This window comes from Pithys albifrons, chromosome 15 (assembly GCF_047495875.1).
Source record: "Pithys albifrons albifrons isolate INPA30051 chromosome 15, PitAlb_v1, whole genome shotgun sequence".
Classification (NCBI taxonomy): domain Eukaryota; kingdom Metazoa; phylum Chordata; class Aves; order Passeriformes; family Thamnophilidae; genus Pithys; species Pithys albifrons.
Window position 1 is genome coordinate 5,521,431 of NC_092472.1, and position 19,995 is coordinate 5,541,425.

Here is a 19,995-nt window from a genome sequence, read left to right on the forward strand (position 1 = left end):
TCCCCTCTTGCCTGTAGCCACAGACAGTGGCACTAAATGCTCACCCCATGTGGTTTTGTATGATAAATATGGGACACGTGGGAACATAGTTTAGTTGTGGGCTTGGCAGTGCTGGGGGAATGGCTGGACTCAATGATCTTGAAGGTCTTTTCCAACCTAAATGTTTCTGTGTCTTCCTTTAACTGGAAGTGTTCAAAAAACCTGTAAATGTGGTGTTTATGGACATGGTTTAGTGGTGGACCTGGCAGTGCTGGGTTAATGGTTGGGCCAACATCTAAAGACACATATATTTCTAATTTACCTGCCTCTAGCACCTTTTCTAGAAGACCTCTAACCCTGGGTTTGATTTACTGGATATTAAAAATATCCATTAAAACCATTGATAATTTGTGTGAGACCTGATTTACCCTTATTGGTACGGTTTAGTATTGTATTTCAAGTCTGCATCTCCTTATCATCCTCTCCATTATTAAATGTAGATTCCACCCATCAGAGGCACTGATAGTTTGACCAAAACACATCTTTGAAAGGAAACTTTCACATAAAAACTGTGAGATTTTTTTAACCATCCCAGTCCAAACTCAAAGTCTCTTGATAACCAAGATTTTGATTATTTTTCTCCAAGCAATGTGTTTGCAAGAGGAGTCACAGCTATAGCCCCAGTTGAAGAGTTCTCTCTGAAAATTGTCCTGTCCCTGGTCTGTGTTTGCAGAGGTTCCAGATTTACTGGAGTCAGGAGACCCAACCTGCCATCATCTGTTAGTTCCTGCTGCCTTCTGCAGTTCCTCCTGGACATGGTGGTTGGTTCCAGGTGGACTTCAGCATTTCCATGGACCTGGGGGCTTTGGGTATCCCTGGGGTGTATTCCCACCCTGCAGCCCATCACTCAGAGGGGCTGCACCTTATGCTGGTCCTGGGGAACCTCTCCCACCATCCCAGGGACAGTACAGGCAGTTCACAGCAGTTAATGATCCAGCTCAGGAGCATTTGGTCTGAGTCCTGCAGTGACAAGAAGGTTTAATTTCTCCTCAGAGCAGGCAGGACATGTTAAGCAAGTGTGACACGTGCTGCTGCTCATGTTCCTGCTGTCAGCAAATCCTGCACAACGAGAGTATAAACTGATGGGAGGGAAGGTTGAGCCTTTGCTTCTGGGAGGTAAAACAGTGGCTCAGAGTTTGCCCCAAACAAGCAGACATGGTGTTGAAGCTAAAGGTTGGTTTCACAATCTGTGGGTTCCCGTGTTTAGGACATGCTGTTTAACCTAAAAAACATGTTACAATGCAATGTGATGGCACATTAAGGCTTTTGGTCACTCCTCACAATATTTAATTAACACATCACTGGTCTCTAGTCCCTGGAACTGTCACTGCAGTTGTTGGAACAGATTTCTCCAAATCAGAGGGTGTCAACAAAATACTAAGAGAAATGTCACACTCAAAACCTCCTTCCCAGTTGCTGCAGATCAAGCTGATGGGAAGTGTTGCTGGAGAAAAAAAAAATCCAGCATTTTTAGAGAGATTTCCTAACAGCCCTTTCAACAGATATGAAAGTAGATGTGTTGAAATAACACTTGTCACTTACATGTTTGTTTGAAATATGATTCTAGCTTAGAGTATCATTCATGATACCATTCATATGCCTGTGTTCCCTGAAGAAATAGGAGACTGCTCTCCTACCCTCTCCAGCTCCCACACATACAACAACAGGATTTTACTCAAAGGGAGTATCTCTTTCAAACTCAAATAATTTGCTGCTTGGCTCTTCATTCTCTGTCTTCAGAGACATGTGATCCTCTTGAGCTGCCAATTTTTAGCCTGGTATAGGATTATAAATATATCATTCTCATGCTAAGAAAACTAAAGGGTTTGGGGTTTTGGTGTGTAGTTTCTCATTGTTTGTTTGCTGGGGGCTTTTGTGGGTTTTTTTGTTTGGTTTTTTTTGTTTGTTTTTGGTTTTTTTGCTCAACATTTTTCTTTTAGGGAATTTCCTGGGAAACTGAGAGCGTTTTATTTTAAAAACAAATTAAATAAATCATTCCTTCAGCTCTTAACTCTGCTTTTCCTGCTACTTGGGTATGGATGATCTCTGTGTAAATTGCTGGAAAACATGCCTTCATTCTTAAAACACTTTCAATCCCTTTTTATTGAAAAGGTATTCAGTTTTGTTGTGACTCCCTCCTGTCTTCACAGAGCTGCTCTGCAGGGCACAGCCTCTCCCCAGAGTGTCACTAGTCATTCCTCAAGGGCAGAACTGCTGCTGTGGGGCTGGTGAGCACTACATCTGGTTCAGTGTGGTATCTCTAGGTGCTCCTGAGTGTCTGCAGCACTGCATTTTTGGCCTTGGCCCCAGCAGCACACACATCTCAGTGCTCACCAGTCCTGTGGAACTCAGATTTGGCCCCACGGGAGCCCAGAGCTGTTTCCAGCAGCCACCACAGAGCCTTCATGGAAGCATAGAATCGATTGGGTTGGAAAAGACCTCCAAGATCATCAAGTCCAACCCTTGGTCCAACTCCAGTCCCTCTACCAGATCATGGCACTCAGTGCCATGGCCAAGCTCAGTTTAAAAACCTCCAGGGATGGGGAATCCACCCCCTCTCTGGGCAGCCCATTCCAATGCCTGAGCACTCTCTCTGCAAAGAATTTGTTTCTGATCTCCAACTTCAATTTCCGCTGTCAGAGCTTGAGCCCATCGTGCCCCCTTGTCCTATTGCTGAGTGCCTGGGAGAAGAGACCAACCCCCACCTGGCCAGAACTTCCCTTCAGGCAGTTCCAGACAGTGCTGAGGTCACCTCTGAGCCTCCTCTTCTCCAGGCTAAACACCCCCAGCTCCCTCAGCCTCTCCCCACAGCACTTGTGCTCCAGTCCCTTCTCCAGCCTCGTTGCTCTTCTCTGGCCCCGCTCCAGCCCCTCAATCTCTTTCCTCAACTGAGGGACCCAGAACTGAACACAACACTCAAGGTGTGGCCTCTCCAAGGCAGAGTCCAGGGGAAGGGTCACTGCCCTGGGCCTGCTGGCCACGCTATTTTTGATACAGGACAGGATCCCATTGCCAGGCTGTGCCTGAGCCCAGGCTTTGCTGGGACACAGGACGGTGGTTTGTGGGTGACCCCGCTGGTCCTGCCAGGACTGAATGCCCCTTGGTGCCCCATGTGCTGCAATTCTGTCACACACAGTGAAGAATTTGGGCAGTGGTGCCAGTAAAAGCACTGACATGATGTGTGTGAATAGGCAGAGAGAGCAGAGGGGGTGTGATGGGCTTTGGTAATCCTGGGTACCTCCTCCCCACAAACTCTGCCCTTGACAGGGTGAGGAAGTCAAACTGCTTAAACAAGTTTTCTTTAGTGATTTAGGCTTAATAGAATCTTCCTTAAGTCTTTAAATTGTTCCCCCAAAATCTGACATTGGTCCTTTTAAGCTGCCTATTGCCTCCTTCAGCGCCGGTGCTGTTACTGATGTGACTCTGGGTTCCCTCACCACAACAGTGCCCTGGCCAGAGCTAATACCTTTCCTTCTAGGGCAGCAGCCCCTGGATCTCGCCTCATGCATGCCCAGGGCTTTTGGTTCAGGGGAAAGCCTCGTGGTGGAGCTGAAGGAAGTGCCTCCAGCTGGTGCTTACAGTCAAATGTTTGCACTAGCATATTCCCACTAGGCTGCCTGAACAGCAAAATATTGAGTTCAGTGCACTCTCACTACTTGATGTTTTTATCATTTAAGGCTTGAGACAACTTGTAAATGCTTAAAATAGCATGAAAATCCCTGTGCTGGCACAGACTCCCAGCCGTATTGGAAGGCTGTCTGCTGTTCTCCTGGTGTGGAAGTTTCATGGGTTCCAGAGAACAATTATAGTACTGAAAAATTTTAAATAACCAAAGCTATGTGGCAGTTATCATTTAAAAGGAAATCCATAGCTTAAGGGTGTCAGAATAGCAAGCTATTTAAAAATCAGAACTGATGAGCAACCAGGTGTCCATCATGTGAGAACCTTGGCCTCAGAGTATTCCATTAGAGGGCCACCATTGATTTCCATAATTTTTTAAAGTTATTAAATGAAACTTTTTTATATAAATTACAAATTGAACACTATTTCCAGGTTCTGTATGTTCCAGGAATGTAGTATGTATCATAAACTTTCCTGAGTGAAGGAAGGAGGAAACAGGAAGGGTTATGAGGAGCAGCCGAGCATTTTCTCCCAACAGCAGCTCAGCTGTGGGAGCAACAGCTCATCCTGGAGCAGGAAGATGAACATTAACATTAGATCTTTTCCCATGGACAGGCTCGTTTTAGCACCCCTCGTTTTAGCAGCCCTGGCCTTGGGCTTTTTCAGGACTCCATTTTTCCAGGTGGTCCCCAGAGTAAAGCTAAGGCAGGTCTGCCCTTTCCCTGCTGGGAAGCAGCTCCTCCCTGCAGAGGTGCCAGGACTGGGAGTGCTGTGACTGCTGCCATTGGTGCCTTGGCTCTCACTCCCTGATCCCTGAAGGTCTCTCACCTTTGCCAACAGAGAAGTGAGTGTTTGCTTGGGAAGAAATGGGAATTGTGGCCTGTCTGTGACCATGTGGCTGTATCTGCCCCATCACGAGTGCAGTGTGGGCTCCCACAGCTCCCCACGGGCTCTGTGCCAGTGCCTGGTGACCCCTGCTCTGGCACACAGGACAGGGCATGTGCTGGCTGGTGTTTTTTAGAAGTAATGAATCCAAAATAGGAGACATGGACTTGAGCAGTTGGATGGGTGCTGTCCCCCAGCCCTGTCCCACCGCACCGAGAGTGTCCAGAGGGTGGGAAGTGCCAGCTCCTGTGAGGCAGATGTGAGGCTGGTCCCTCAGAAGGGGGGGCTGACCTTTGCAAGAAAACATGACTCCCAGTATACCTGTCTCCATTCACAGAGCCCTTTGTCCTGCCTTAGATAATTAATTCTAAAATCTTGATTGAATACCCCTCTGGAGCAAGAAGTGACCAGATTGTACCAGAGGAATGTGACTGGGGCTGAGAGAGGCATGGGCTGCTTTTACCACTGTGGTATTTTAACCAGTGTTATGGACAACAGAGAGCAGGTTTGCTCTGACTCTGAGAGGAAACAGTAACTGGGGATATCTGATCGAGTTACAGCTTCCCTCTGCCAATGAAACCCCCCCCTTGGCATGGGCTGCTCTGGGAAATGACAGCTTTAGGTGTTAGACTAGAGGAGGAAGGAAATCTCTCACGTTGATATTCAGCAGCTGAGATGGCCAAATTCTGCATGTAAAGGAATATCAGCAATTCCTCTTCCTGGAGTGTCTTGGCATATTCTGGTGATGATGCCCAGCCCTGCCAGGGGTTTGCAGACACAGGACACCTCTTGGCTCACTTGGTCAGTGTGCCATGAGTGCTGCCAGAGGCCTCTGGCTAAGTGATAAGCTGCTTATCTTCAGACTGTCTATTATTTAACTCTGAACAAATGCTCCTCTGCTCTGACAAATAAATAAAGTTGTCTCTGGGCAAAAGAATGACTGGAGTTTGACCTTATCTGTTAAATCATTCTTTATCTTTTTTAACAACATGCACATGATCATACACTGCTTTAAATCTTCCTGAGAGAGAGTGGCAGTATCCAAACACATGGTTACCAGCTGCAGCCAGCAGCTAAAACATCACACCCATGGTCTCTTCAGGTGCAGATGAAATCCAGATGCACACACAATTGAGTTCTCCACAAGGGAGATGATAAATGGTACATTAAAACCATTGTATTTGGCCTTTAAAGCTATAGAGACATTCAGATTATTTTTGCAGTGAATCTAATGACTAGTTGCTGGCTTTTTTTTTAATGTATTGTTTTACCATTCTGGATAATTTAAAAATGCCAGCATTACTGAAATGCATCTGCTGAGGGAGGATGTTTGCTACATCTCAAAACGGCCTGGTGTTTTGGGAAATGTTTTGGCCCTCACAGGGGTCCCAAGGCGGAGATGTGAGTGTGAGAAGCTTCTAGGAATGTGGAGCTCTCTGCTGCTTTTTCCTAGCACAGCTTTATTTTTAGCCCTCCTCACGTTGAAAGGCTGTGTCTGGGAAACAACAGGAGGTACTTCAGCTCCTTTATGTGAACAGCCTGACTGTTCATTCTTGGTGATTTTTTTTTTTGCTTTATGAAACAGATTTTCTTCTTTACAGCTGTGAAATCTCCCCGAAATTGTAGGTGACTGCCACAGACTCATTGGGCATCAGTTTAGAAGCAAAATGATGCAGGAGTGCTGAGAGGCATCAAAACCAAAGCTCACCCTGTGCTCCTGGGAGGAGTGTTTGCTGTCCCCAGAAGACACTTCCAGGGCTGGAAGTGGCCATGGCCAGCACCTGCCCCCCGCCCAAAGCCCTGACCGCTGCAGAGGGGCTGCCTGGAGGTGCCACCAGCAGCTCAGGGCACATTATGGGGCTGGGAGAAAAGCTGTCAGGGTAAGAGGCATGTCAGCCATGGCCAGTGTGCCTCTGGTGGCTCCTTCCTGCCCTCTGAAAAATCTGTTGTCATCAGTGGAAGGATAACTACACTTCCCTGGGATCAGGCTTGCAGCAGAGCTCTGCAGGGGGCACAAAATGCATTTCACAGCTTTTAGTATCGAAAAGCCCTGGGTTTTGTTAGCATAACTACAGGGAGGTGACATTAAAGGTATCAAGCATTTAGTGTCCCAAAATGAACTTAAATGAGCATGATATTGTTACTTTGCCAGTTTAGTTGCAGCTGTTCCTGATGCTTTTTCCTTCCCCTTGAGCAGCAGTCATGTCCAAGTGCTGTGTGATGTTCCCAGCTGCCATGAGGCTGGTGGCAAGGAACTCTGCTCTGCCTTTGGAGAGTTCAGTGTCCTTGTGTCCCCTCATGCAGCTCACTGGGCATTGGGATGGAAAACAGCCTCTTCCATAGGTGTGTCTGCCATTGGCCTTTAGGTAGCTACTTCATTATTTTTTTAAAACCTAAGTGCCTTCATCATGTTAAGTCTCATCTTTGTGGAAGGGTAATTCCCTATGATGCATCCTGAATGTGGCCACCTGCACAGGACAAGCTTGCTGCTCCAAGCTTTTCCCAGTCAGGGAAGAGTGGGGAACATCCAGGATGCTCCTGCAGGGATAGCTGGGGATTGCATTCGTCCAAACCCAAAGAATTTTCTGTAATAGAAGCAGATACTTGATGCTTTCTCCTAATCATGATAGTAACTTCAGCTGTCTTAGAAACACGGGCCAAAAAATCAGCTCTGCATGTCAGTTTGTTGTCTCAAAAGCACTTCCCGTGCCTGAGAGCTGCAGGGTCTGCTGTGCAGGATGAGTCCCACCAAGCTCTGAGGAGGGGATGCTCAGCACTGCAGCTCACAGCTCAGAGCACTCACCGTGCCTGTCATCCTTGGATTGCGTCGCTCTGGGGGACATTAATTAAGTTGTCTTAATCGGGATGCAGGCTGGCAACATCAGTCCACAACATAAGGCAGCAGGTTCAGAGACTCCCCAGATGCTCTCAGAGCTGCCCTGGATGCAGCTGTGTGCTCAGTGAGGAGGTGTGTGCTCGGTGAGGAGCCGTGTGCTCGGTGAGGAGCCGTGTGCTCATTGAGGAGCTGTGTGCTTGGTGAGGAGCCGTGTGCTCGGTGAGGAGCTGTGTGCTCGGTGAGGAGCCGTGTGCTCGGTGAGGAGCCGTGTGATGTGCTCGGTGAGGAGCCGTGTGCTCGGTGAGGAGCCGTGTGCTCATTGAGGAGCTGTGTGCTCGGTGAGGAGCCGTGTGCTCGGTGAGGAGCCGTGTGATGTGCTCGGTGAGGAGCCGTGTGATGTGCTCGGTGAGGAACCGTGTGCTCGGTGAGGAGCCGTGTGGTGTGCTCGGTGAGGAACCGTGTGCTCGGTGAGGAGCCGTGTGCTCGGTGAGGAGCCGTGTGATGTGCTCGGTGAGGAACCGTGTGCTCGGTGAGGAGCCGTGTGGTGTGCTCGGTGAGGAACCGTGTGCTCGGTGAGGAGCTGTGTGCTCGGTGAGGAGGTGTGTGCTCGGTGAGGAGCCGTGTGGTGTGCTCGGTGAGGACCTGTGTGCTCAATGAGGAGCCGTGTGCTCGGTGAGGAACCGTGTGCTCGGTGAGGAACCGTGTGCTCGGTGAGGAGCCGTGTGCTCGGTGAGGAGCTGTGTGCTCGGTGAGGAGCCGTGTGCTCGGTGAGGAGCTGTGTGCTCGGTGAGGAACCGTGTGCTCGGTGAGGAGCTGTGTGCTCGGTGAGGAGCTGTGTGCTCAATGAGGAGCCGTGCGCTCGGTGAGGAGCCGTGTGCTCGGTGAGGAGGTGTGTGCTCAATGAGGAGCCGTGCGCTCGGTGAGGAGCCGTGTGCTCAATGAGGAGCCGTGTGCTCGGTGAGGAGCTGTGTGCTCAATGAGGAGCCGTGCGCTCGGTGAGGAGCCGTGTGCTCAATGAGGAGCCGTGTGCTCGGTGAGGAGCCGTGTGCTCGGTGAGGAGCCGTGTGCTCGGTGAGGAGGTGTGTGCTCGGTGAGGAACCGTGTGCTCATTGAGGAGCCGTGTGCTCGGTGAGGAGGTGTGTGCTCGGTGAGGAGGTGTGTGCTCGGTGAGGAACCGTGTGCTCATTGAGGAGCCGTGCGCTCGGTGAGGAACCGTGTGCTCGGTGAGGAGGCGTGTGCTCGGTGAGGAGCCGTGTGCTCGGTGAGGAACCGTGTGCTCGGTGAGGAGCAGTGTGCTCGGTGAGGAGCAGTGTACTCGGTGAGGAGCCGTGTGCTCGGTGAGGAGCCGTGTGGTGTGCTCGGTGAGGAGCCGTGTGCTCGGTGAGGAACTGTGTGCTCGGTGAGGAGCCGTGTGCTCGCTGAGGAGCCGTGTGCTCGGTGAGGAGCCGTGTGCTCGGTGAGGAGCCGTGTGGTGTGCTCGGTGAGGAGCCGTGTGCTCGGTAAGGAACTGTGTGCTCGGTGAGGAGCTGTGTGCTCGGGAGGAGCCGTGTGCTCGGTGAGGAGCTGTGTGCTCGGTGAGGAGGTGTGTGCTCGGTGAGGAACTGTGTGCTCGGTGAGGAGCCGTGTGCTCGGTAAGGAACTGTGTGCTCGGTGAGGAGCTGTGTGCTCGGTGAGGAGCCGTGTGCTCGGGAGGAGCCGTGTGCTCGGTGAGGAGCTGTGTGCTCGGTGAGGAGGTGTGTGCTCAGTGAGGAGCCGTGTGCTCGGTGAGGAGCCGTGTGCTCGGTGAGGAACTGTGTGCTCATTGAGGAGGTGTGTGCTCGGTGAGGAGGTGTGTGCTCGGTGAGGAGCCGTGTGCTCGGTGAGGAGCTGTGTGCTCGGTGAGGAGCGTGTGCTCGGTGAGGAGCCGTGTGCTCATTGAGGAGGTGTGTGCTCGGTGAGGAGCCGTGTGCTCGGTGAGGAGCCGTGTGCTCATTGAGGAGCTGTGTGCTCGGTGAGGAGCCGTGTGCTCGGTGAGGAGCCGTGTGCTCATTGAGGAGGTGTGTGCTCATTGAGGAGGTGTGTGCTCGGTGAGGAGGTGTGTGCTCGGTGAGGAGGTGTGTGCTCGGTGAGAAGCCGTGTGCTCGGTGAGGAGCCGTGTGCTCGGTGAGGAGCTGTGTGCTCGGTGAGGAACTGTGTGCTCAATGAGGAGCTGTGCGCTCGGTGAGGAACCGTGTGCTCGGTGAGGAACCGTGTGGTCGGTGAGGAGCCGTGTGCTCATTGAGGAGCTGTGTGCTCGGTGAGGAGCCGTGTGCTCGGTGAGGAGCATCCAGCTGTGGGGGGTGGGTGATGTGCCAGCTGAGGTACAGGTGAGTGTGTGTGCCCGTGACATGTGCTGGAGCAGCTTGGGAAGTGTTCCTGTGTGCTGAACTCCAGCAAACACCATCAAAACTCCTTTCTGGGGGACAGCAACCCAAATCTGCTGCCAGCAATACAAGTGGTGGATGTGTGACCTGTACCACCAGTGTCATCCATAACCACCTGCCATTCAAGTCCTGTTCCCATTAATTTCTTTTCCAACACTGATTTTGCCAGTTCAGTGTTCAGCCATGTGGCAGGTATTTGCTTTTGGTGCATACACAGTGTCTTCCATTTTAAAGGCATTTCAATCTCACATCCCAAATGGGGAGGAAACCTAAATGTAATGGTTGGATGTGCCTCTACTTCTTGCAGTATGTTCTTGGAAGAACATACTTTTTTTGGCACTGTTTCCAGGTGTGTAACTGAACAGCTTTGAGGCAGAGGATTTTTTATGTCACTTAGAGTGGACAGCATAGGAAAGAAGTGCCTTTGGAGCAGGGTGGTCCTCATGTGACAGGGTAACCCAAGTCCTGGAGGTCTTTTCCATTTGATCAGTCTCTGCACAAAGTCATCACTCAGGTAAACCCTTTAAAACAGGAGAAACATCCCATTCCAGTCCTAGATTGGGCTGCTCTTTCAAAATAAATCCAAATCAAACCCCCAAACCCCACAAAACCCACCCCATGTAATACAGATCCCCAGTTCTGGAGATGGCAGGGTGTGAGCCATGGCACAGACCGTGAGTGAGGGAGCTCTGGGAGGCGGGAGGAGCCGCTGGGCAGAGGGTGAAGGCAGCAGGGTGGGAATGCAGAGGTGCAGAGTGCCGGGATGTGCATGGCCTCGCTCCTTATTTATCCTTCTGCGCAGAGGGAACAGCTGTGTTTACAGCAGGCAAAGTCAAGCCTCGGCGCTGGGCTGTGCTCCGTGGTGGGGGCAGCTGCCCTGGGCTCTGCTCCCTGCTCTTTCCAGAGGGATGTTCAGGAATTACCTGCAGACTTCTCCTGTGAAGAAACTTTTCCAGCCCAGCTTGGGAGGCAATAGGCAGGAGAGTGGATTTGCTGTTGTCCTGAGGTGCTGCAGCTCCTCTCCAAGAGGCTGATTCATGAGGATGGCAGAGCAGGGCAGACCCCACCTGAGGAGATGCCTCAGTGACCACCCCAGGGGCTCTGCCAGCAGGGCCTGGGACGCCTTCTGGAGAACTGCCAGGGAAAAACGCCTCACAGGTCAGTCCAAAGGCAGCTTTAATCCCATGCTGGTGTGAGTCACACATCAGGGCTATGGTCTTGATAAAGGAATGAAAATACCTTCACTTTTTTGGCAAGTGAGCTCCTTTAGTGCTGCTCTGTCGTGTGTTGCACCAGAGTGCTGCCTTTGTCAGGCTGCTGTTGCACTGGTGGGATTCAGTGGGTGTTTTGAACTGATGGTTTGTATATAGAGCTGTGCATATTCAGGCTGACACAGAAATTGATTTTATACTCTTCCTTTAGCTGGAGTTTTGTAGGCACTTTGAAGCACAACAGCATCAGTCAGCCACGCAGCACCGAACAGCCCCTTCTCAAGGCACCTGAGTCATTTTTAAAGCTTCATTTTTAGTGCTTACAGAAATCATGGACTGGTACCCACACAGTTTTTCAGGGAGCCTTTTTAGGATGTCAAAAATGATGCATATCTCTGTCCAGCCACCTTTCTACAAGCCTTGCACTCCGAGTTCTCCAGCCATGTATTGGCACATGCAGAGGTGGGCAGAGCAGACCCTGGGGACAATACCAGGCTGGGGGGTGGCAGGTGTGGGGCTGAGCTGGGAACCTGCTCTGTGTATCCCTAAGGTGAACAATGGGCAAAGGCCTGAGCTGTTCCTCCTCTCCAGCACGTGGTCCCCAGCAGGGATCTGGCAGCATCTCTGCCAGAGCAAGAGTAGTAAGTGCTCTAGTTACTGAAAATGGCTTTCTAGATTCTTTTTCTTTGGAGCAGCTTGGTGGGGTGTGCATAGCTCTTTCCACCTGTGTTCATCTCACAGAGACAGGAGGTTTTGTAGTAGCATTTGACTCGCTGATCTCTGGCCAGCAGGGTGTCCCTCTCTCCAGCCCTGAGAAAATGTTCAAAATGAATCAAGAGCCCACAGGCACTTTGCTTGTTATAAGCAGACCTTTCAGAGGTGCCAAGGGGCTGGACTGCTATTGTAAATATCCCTGTTCCTCTTTCAAAACAAGAACCAAATTACTCTTTGGGCTGAGGTTGCCTTTCAGTTCACAAGTGCATTGATGCTTCTAGTGAGGCACAATACTCTCCTCCCCTAGGATGGAGCAAAGAGACTGTTAAATTAACTGGGGACTTTCAGTGGAAGAACAGGGCATTGTGCAAGAACTCTGAGTTGGGGGTCTCCAAGGTCCTCAAACTGCTTTGAAAAGCCTAGCTTTAATGTGAGTGGGCTGATCGTGCCTCTGGTGTTGAAGCACCAAGGGGTTTGTGCTGAGCTGAAGGGCAGTACCAAACCCAGTCACTGCTGCCAGTTGTGGAGTCCAACCCACTGAACCAGCACCACAGTCCACTGGAAGCAGAGGGGTTCCATCACATGTTGGTACAGGATGTGTTTGTCAGGAGGAGTGTCAAGCCTCTGAGGAGCAGAGTGACACACGTTCTGCCAGGTGGATGGCCTCTTTTTTCTGTAAACCAGTAGCCAGAACTTGAATTACAGCTCTTCCAGATGTTGGGAATAAGGCTCAGCACCATCAGGGAGCCTTTTCAAGGAGGGCATTGTTCAGGCACTGCTGTCTTGGGAATGTTTGTGTTATCCTTCTGCCCTTGGGTGTCGGGAAGGCACAAGCTCTATTCCTGAGGCAGGAGCATATCAGGAAGACCAGACATCAGGACTCTCTTTATTGCAGCTCTGTGTTTCTCAGAATAAAGTTGCAAAATAGTAGTCCTGATATTAATTGGAAATTACATATGCACACATTCACACAGACCTTGAGAGAAATAGCACATCAAACTATTTTTTACTTTCAAAAATAACAACTTAACAAATAGAAACTCTTTCAATGGTTCCCTGTGAAGAAAGGATACTTCTGATTGAACTCAACTTCTCCCTACCCAGTGACACTCTTGAGGTGGTGCTCAAAATCCCAAGCTACAGCTATTTAAAAAAACCACAGAGATCATCTCTTATTCCAAATGCAAACTAATGGGATTTTGGATATCTGGACCTCTGGTCTTTAAGGTATTTCAATTCTAGAGAGCCTTTTACTACAGCAGTTCTGGCAATTCCTTTGGCTGTTCCCTCCTGCCATCTCACATACCCCAAAAGCACAGGCCTTTGTCCTGAGGGCTGTGCTGGTACCTGTGCTGTTGTTGGTGAGATGACTGGAGCTGAGGTTTCTGTAGACATGAAATATGACCTGTTATTTATCAGAGGAGAAGAATTATTTTTAATACAGTGTGTTTGATAGACTCACAATACAGAAAAGTAGGAGAAAATTAGGCATTGCTTTGTCAAAGTAATTCTTCAAAGTATAACTGTACTGCTTTCTGTTACGCATTGTAAGTTATTGTGAGTTCAATCATGCCTGAGATGTTATTAATTCTTTTATTTAATGGGTTAAAACTGAAGATGATGCCAAGAAAGCAACCATATTCAGTAGGGGTGATTTCTTCTGCCTAAGATTATTGCATCTGTTCTCTTCTAAAAACAATATTGTGATAACTATTTCCAAAGCAGTAATTAGGGAACTCTTCAGTTGTATTTCTGGGTCAATGCAGAGAAGGAGAAGAAAATAAAGCCCCAGGAATGGTGCCATCCCATTCTGGGCTGGGGCTCTGTGCAAACCTTTCCCAGCACTGCATTCCCAGTGTTCTCAGCCTTGGAGGGCACAGGATGTTACAGCAAGAATGGCCATGGGATCCTTCAGCAAGAGGTGGGATCCCAGGAGGATGCCAAGGGCTGCCTGGAGCGATGCCTCGTTCAGACCCATGTCTGCCCTGGTGCCTCTCCACTGCACCTGGAGGTCTGGGCTGTGTTTGGAAAGGGGAGGAACTGTGCAGTGAGCTGTGCTTGCAGCCATTTGTTTCTATTTTGGGACATAACATAAACCATGCTGGGAGCTTTTGAAGGGGAAACAGTCCAGGGCTTTTTGAAGCAAATCACATTGTGCCAGTCCAATAAAGATGCTCCCCTGGGCTGAGCCCATGCTGCTCCTGCTCCTCTTGGCACAGCCCCAGCACCTTTGACCTGCCCAGGTCTCCCTGTGACACCTTTAGGGCCAGGCCCTCTGGACATACAGTTAAGGGATTGTAGAGTGGTTTGGCTCCATCTGGGTTGGGATTTTCCCCCCTTTCTAGTCACCACCAGAGAGTTGTGCTGGCTCTTTCCCAGACACTCTTTCCCTGCCTGTGTCTATCAGGCACCAATAGCCTGGGCTCTGCTGGGCTGGTGTCTGAGCACAGAGTTCCACCAACCCTGCTTTGGGATGGAACATCTCGTGTGACTCACTTTTGCCGGGGTGACATTTCAGAAGAGAGAGTTACACACGAGTTGTGCTGAGCTGTGAGAAAGCAGCATGGACATGTTTTCTTAAAGAGAAGAGAGAGAGCCATGGGTAGTATTTGCTCCCCTGCACCAGCTGCCATAGCTGTGATACAGCTGCTTCTTGGCTTGCCCTGGGTTCTGTGAGAAAGAACAAGCAATGGCTACCTGGGCTGAGCCTTGTCCTGGCTCAAAGAAAGAAATGGAAAGAAAGAAAGGAAAAGAAAGGGGAAGAAGTTTTGTATAACTACAGCCAAAAGGTCACATGATGACAACTTGTGAGCACCAGCTCCAGGTGACTTCCTGGAGGAGCTGAAGAAGCTTGGCTAATTCTTTGACAACAACTGATGCCATTACTCCTGGGCTGCTGTGCTTAGCCCAGACATCACAGTTAAGGAAAGAAATGGGTAAGATGGGTAATGCTTCCACTGGAGACCATGAGAAAGACCCAGCTGCTGGACCCCTCTTTGTTCCTTCTGGCTTCACGATCTCCAGCAATGACAGAGACGACCAGCAGGAGCCTGTAGTGTTCCCACACTGGGCTACAAGTTGAGGGAATGCTGAAACTCTCAGCACTTGGAGAAGCAAGCCCCAGAAGAAGGGCTTTAAAATTTATACAATTTTTATTGCAGGAAATTTATTATTATTAAATGCTAATTATAGGAAAAACAAATTGGTCATGCTCTCCTTCTGCCTTTTCTGTCTCTATTTCCATCTCAGATGCCAGCATCTGCCCTGGCAAACCACCTCCATGTTGCTGCCCTGCTTGTTGCCAGCTGACCCGCTCACTACACGGCTTGTGCTCACTCACTGCAAGCTGCACACAAATGTACTTCTCTGGCTTTGTAAACAGGCTAAAAATACCGTGGTGCTGCTCCTCTGAGGGCCCAGCAGTTCAGAGAGGCTGGGAAGGAAGCTGGGTCAGGCAGCCTCCGGGGAGCAGGCGTCACATGGAGGCACAGAGCCACAGGATGGGCCCCTCCAGCCACAGCACTGGTGTCCTGCTGCTCCAGCAAGCCAGGGGTGCCAGATCTCCCTGGATTAGTGTTTATGGTGTGAGAATGAGGGAGATGTGACTTGGAAAGCCCTAGGGCTTTGTGCTCCTCTTTCCAAGAGGAATTTTTGTCTCTGCTGTATGGCTGTCTGTGCTGGGTTTAGTGGTGCAATGTCCTGCAGAGCTCTGGCCTCTCCAGAAACTGCCACCCAGGGGTAACACCATCTGCCAGGCTCCTTTTCTGAGGGTGCCTTATGTGAGGCTTGTGCTGTAGGAAAGGAAGTTAGGAAAGATTATTCCTTCAGACATCCTATTTCAGGAGGCACCAAAAGCTAATTTCTCTACTCACCACACCAGTGTACCTGTTAAGGTATGTGCCTATCCCATCCACATCCCAGTCAGCATGACCAGGACCTGAGTCTGGATGTCTCCCTCCACAACTGACACTGAAACATTTCAACCAGAAACTTCATCAGGAGGTATTTCAGTTTGCTGTATGTGTCTGGTAGGCATTAGGACCTGGGATATTTTTTGATTTTCCTTTGTTAGTGCTTAACCTTGTTACCTGGTGGGAGATGGTGTGGCAGAGAGTTAATCAACACTGAGCTCAGGCACCCACTATGTGCTGTGAGCAGCTGAAAACAGAGGCCAGGGGTCAGCACTGCTCTCATAGCAGTGATGCCTGTGGTCTCTGCTGTTGTACCCTACCTTGCTGCTTCTACCTCTCCACTGTAAACTGAAATGTCCCCTGTAAGAGCCACAGCTTGGCTGCTTTCCCTGGTCTGTGGGAGCTGCCTGGTGTGGGCAGTTCAGTCTCAAACAAAGAGGGAGAACAGGTCCAGAGCTGAATAAATGCACATGATGGGCAATAAACACGTGAAAGCCCAAATCTGCTACTAACATCCTCTAGTCTCCACCTGCCTGAAAACCCACACAGCACTCAGGTGAGCTGCCATGAAGGTGGGTGCTGCAGCCATTCAGCCATGCACCCACTGCCTGGTGTGACAGTGCCCAGGACTGTTCAGTGACAGGGAAATTCCAACAGTGATCAGCTGCCTCTTCTCCAGAAAGAACAGATTCCACAGAGAGACTATTTTAAAGAAAATAACCTTTGCTGTGTAAAAGAGTTTCAGTATATGAAAGTTTTTGTGTAAAAGCAATGACTCTGGCATGCTCTTCCCATGGCCTCTGGCAAAGCTGGAGCAGAGTGTCAGGGTGGTGTCCCCACTGCAGCACTCAGCAGAGCCTGCTTTGCACTGAGCTCACTCTGCTGGGCCGTGCTCCAGTTCATCGAGGATTTCTCACTGATGTAACCGCAGTGCTTCGAGTACCCCTGCGCGTCCCATTCGTCTCCATCCTGCAGCTGGCTGAACTGTGTGCATCCTGTGCTTATCCTGCCAGTATTCCTCGCTGGGACCCATGCCACCTGCACCTTTGGCACTGCCAAGCGCAATCCCTGTCGCAAGCTCAGTTGCAGATACTGATGTGAGATGGCAGTGGAAGGGGCTGCCGCTGAATTCCGAGGGGGAGAGAAAGGAAACGGCCTGTCAGAGCCCCGCCGAGATGTGCAGAGCGGCTGGAGGGAGCTGTGACCGAGCTGCTCTTTCCCAGGGAGGATTCTCCACCCCGTCCTGGGTGGGATCTTGGCTGTCCTGCTTAAAGCCGAGCAGATGGGGTTGGAGTTCAGTTGCCCAAGGCAGGACTTGCTTGCTTGCAGGGACACAGGAATAACTTCTGCACAGGACAGTGATCTGCTGCAGTTCACTCTCCCCATGGAAGGTAAGAGGACGTTTATTTTCTTTCCTTGGTTAGGCTATTACTTTGCTGTAACGATATGAACCAAAAAATGAGGCATGAACTGTTGTGGGAGATGGAACAGCAAAGGTGTGGGTCTGGCTCTTCCTCCTGGGATGTGCTCATTTGGGCTCATTTAACAGGAAACAGAAAGTTTTGCAGTGATTGATTTTGTTTAAGACTTAGCAAAAAAAAAAAAGTTATTAGAAATGTTGTGATCTAACACTTTAGCATGTGCAAGTCCCACAGAGGGCAGGACTCAGCGGTACAGCACAGCTGTCCCTGCAGGGCACAGCAGAAGGTCCCTGTCTGGCAAAGGTTTCTCCTCTCGAGGGGAACAGCCCCCCATACTTCTTCCTCCCAGGGATTGCCAGGACCCTCAGCACTCCCGCCGGAGTCCCATTCCTGTGGTGTGTGCACAGCCAGGGCAGGGAAAGGCTTTCCCAGGGGGACCCAGCAGGGTGGTGGAGCTGGGAAAGCAGCAGCAGTGCTGTCAGCAGGGACAACATATCAGCCCTTGGGAAAACATCAGTGTGGAGGAGAAGTCACCCTGAACAACGATGCCTTTTCCTGAAAAGTGATAGCAAAAGTGATCTGTTTTTTGGGAGGAATGAAGGCTAGAGGGGACCTTTGGGGTGGGTGTCCTGAGCCTGCAGCAGTGGGTGGCTGCCTGGCACCCAGCAAGAGCAGGGGCTGGAGAGGGGCAGTGGGTGCTGCTCCAGGCCCCCATACTCAGCTGTGCCCCCAGGTCCCACCCGTGTTTCTCAGGGTGGTTGTTGTCTCAGCTGGCTCAGTCCTCCAGTTGCTGTCTTACCTCACTCCTGCTGTGCCCAGGTCTCTCTGGCAGGGCTGGAGCTGCCTGACAGCAGCCCCGGCTGTGGGAGTTGGTGCCCCACACTGGGGCAGTCCTGGCATTGCTCCTGCCATCAGCTGGGCCAGCCCCAGCTCTGCCTTTGCCTAAGGCTTGATTTGTAATGCTGAAAAAATCCTACAGCGACTGTGACAGCTCTGTAGGAGGGTATTAGGCATCTGTGTGTCAGATGGTGGCCTTTAGTTTATTGCTTCATGTATAACACTTTGTATTCTCAGGGCAGGAGAGGGAAGTGTTACAGTGAATGTTTTCAGAAAAGGAATTAGTGTCATGCTGTCCCTCCCCAGTGACTCTGCCCTGACAGACAGACACTGGGACTGTGGCTGCCCAGCCTCACTGGCAGCTCTGCTCTCACATGGGCTTGGAGGACTCTTTGCCAGGACCACAACTGGGAATAACACTGCATTTCTTGTCCTTTGCCTCTCAATAAAATAAATCAGGCTGAGTTTTCAACCCTCTGTTTGCTGATGCTTTCCAGCCAAGTTTCAAGTCAATTTGTTTCTCATTGCTCTGCGTCACTCTGGCAATGTGCCGAGCACAAGAACTGAGAAGAAACACAATTAGTTTGCTGCATTTGAGACCAGGGCTGAGCGGCCATCTGTTGGTATATGCAGGTCCTCCAGGTGATGGAAAAGGTGAAATTTTTTAAGGTAGAAAACTACTTGTGTTTCAGAAATTAATAACTTGTTGACATAAACTAAGAGTCATAAGAAAAGAGTGGGTTGCATTGGCAGGTATTCTGTAAGACATGGAGCGCTGATACAATGAATGCTGTAGGAAATGACCCAGAGGGGTTCTGGCCGGAGGGCAGGAGGGGCTGAGCCACTGGTCATGCCATGCTCAGCCACAGGGAAGGACCCTCTTTGCCCATGGCTGCTGTGCCACAGGGGCACTGGACAGGAAGGAGCCAGCATCCTCCTGCTCTCCTGAGTGCTACATTCCCTGGTGAGGGCTGCTGGCAAAGCCAGGAGGAGTCATGGCATGAAGCCCTGCCTGCGGTGGGCAGCAGGGCCATCCAGGTCCCAGCAGCACCTTTGGTGGGGTGCAGTGGTGGGGACACCGCTAGGGTGCTGCAGAGACACCTGAGCAATCATGGGGCTGCTGGGTCAGCACTTCTGGCTCAGAGCAGGAGTATCCCCTGTCCCAGCACTTCTCCTGTGGTCAGAGAGCTATTAAGAACTGAGGACATGGTTCAGGAAGCATTTTCATGCAAATTGTTCTTCTTTTTTGTATAAGTTTGCTGTTTCATCTTCTGAAGTTTGACATTTAGGAACACTTCCAGGGTTAACATTAGCTGACACCTGCCAAAAACCTGGTCCTCCAAAAAATCTGACACCTGCCAAAAACTAGTCCAGCAAGCCTTGCACAACAGGGGTTGAGCACACACAATGCCTGCTGTACCCATCCCTCCTCCACCTCATCCTGTTTCCCTTGATGCTCCTGGGAAAAGGCAGGACCTGGAACTGTTGGAAGGAATGCTTGTGTGGGAAGGGAACTTGGCTTCTCTGGTGAATACATCATATAGAATAAGTAACGACTTATGCATTAAACAAAGCTTTATGAAAGACAAATAGAAAGGAGAGGCCCTGCTGACAGCTCTGAAGGTTTTACTGTGATGCCTGACATGTTCTGGCACTTGAAGCCTGGGCACCACTTCTGAGTCTCAGAGTAGTTCAGAGACCTTAGGCAATTGAAGCAGGATTGGTGCTGCTCACTCTGGTTTCAGCTTCCTGGGGCTCTGGCACTGCTGACCTTGCTGTTGTTTCCATCATCCTCCAGGAGTGGGGTGTTTGTAGGGGACAGGCCTGTGGTGGGTGCACAGAGGGCACTTGTGTGAAAAAGCTGGTGCTCATGTGCTGCACAGCAGCTTCTCACATTCCTGCACTTCTCTGAAAGAGGATCAAAAGCATCCTCTTGAAGTTTGCCCTTTTTTCTCAGTTTTACTCCTCATATTTAGTATCTGTTCCTTCCTCCCTTCTTTCACAAAGCAGCCCAGTAATCAGATGACATCCCTGACTCACGCTGCCTAGGCACTCATGATAGGGCCTTTCTATTTGTTAGAAAAAGCCTATTGATTTAATTTCTGTATCATTATTCAA

The 19,995-nt window shown here is 50.3% G+C and overlaps 1 protein-coding gene across 2 annotated transcripts in view; it reads left to right on the plus strand.

The window, feature by feature from the left end:
- Positions 1-16,927: 16,927 nt before the first annotated feature.
- The window catches only part of LOC139679183 (rho GTPase-activating protein 7-like), a 54,567-nt gene continuing 51,499 nt past the window's right edge, over positions 16,928-19,995 (plus strand). The window contains exon 1 of one of the 2 annotated variants that reach the window (XM_071570664.1): positions 16,928-17,010. Coding sequence is in view for 1 of the 2 variants with exons in the window: in XM_071570662.1 (XP_071426763.1) it covers positions 17,004-17,010 (7 nt within the window). In the remaining variant the exon portion in view is untranslated. The remainder of the gene's footprint in view (positions 17,011-19,995) is intronic. The other variant, XM_071570662.1, reaches the window with a different exon arrangement.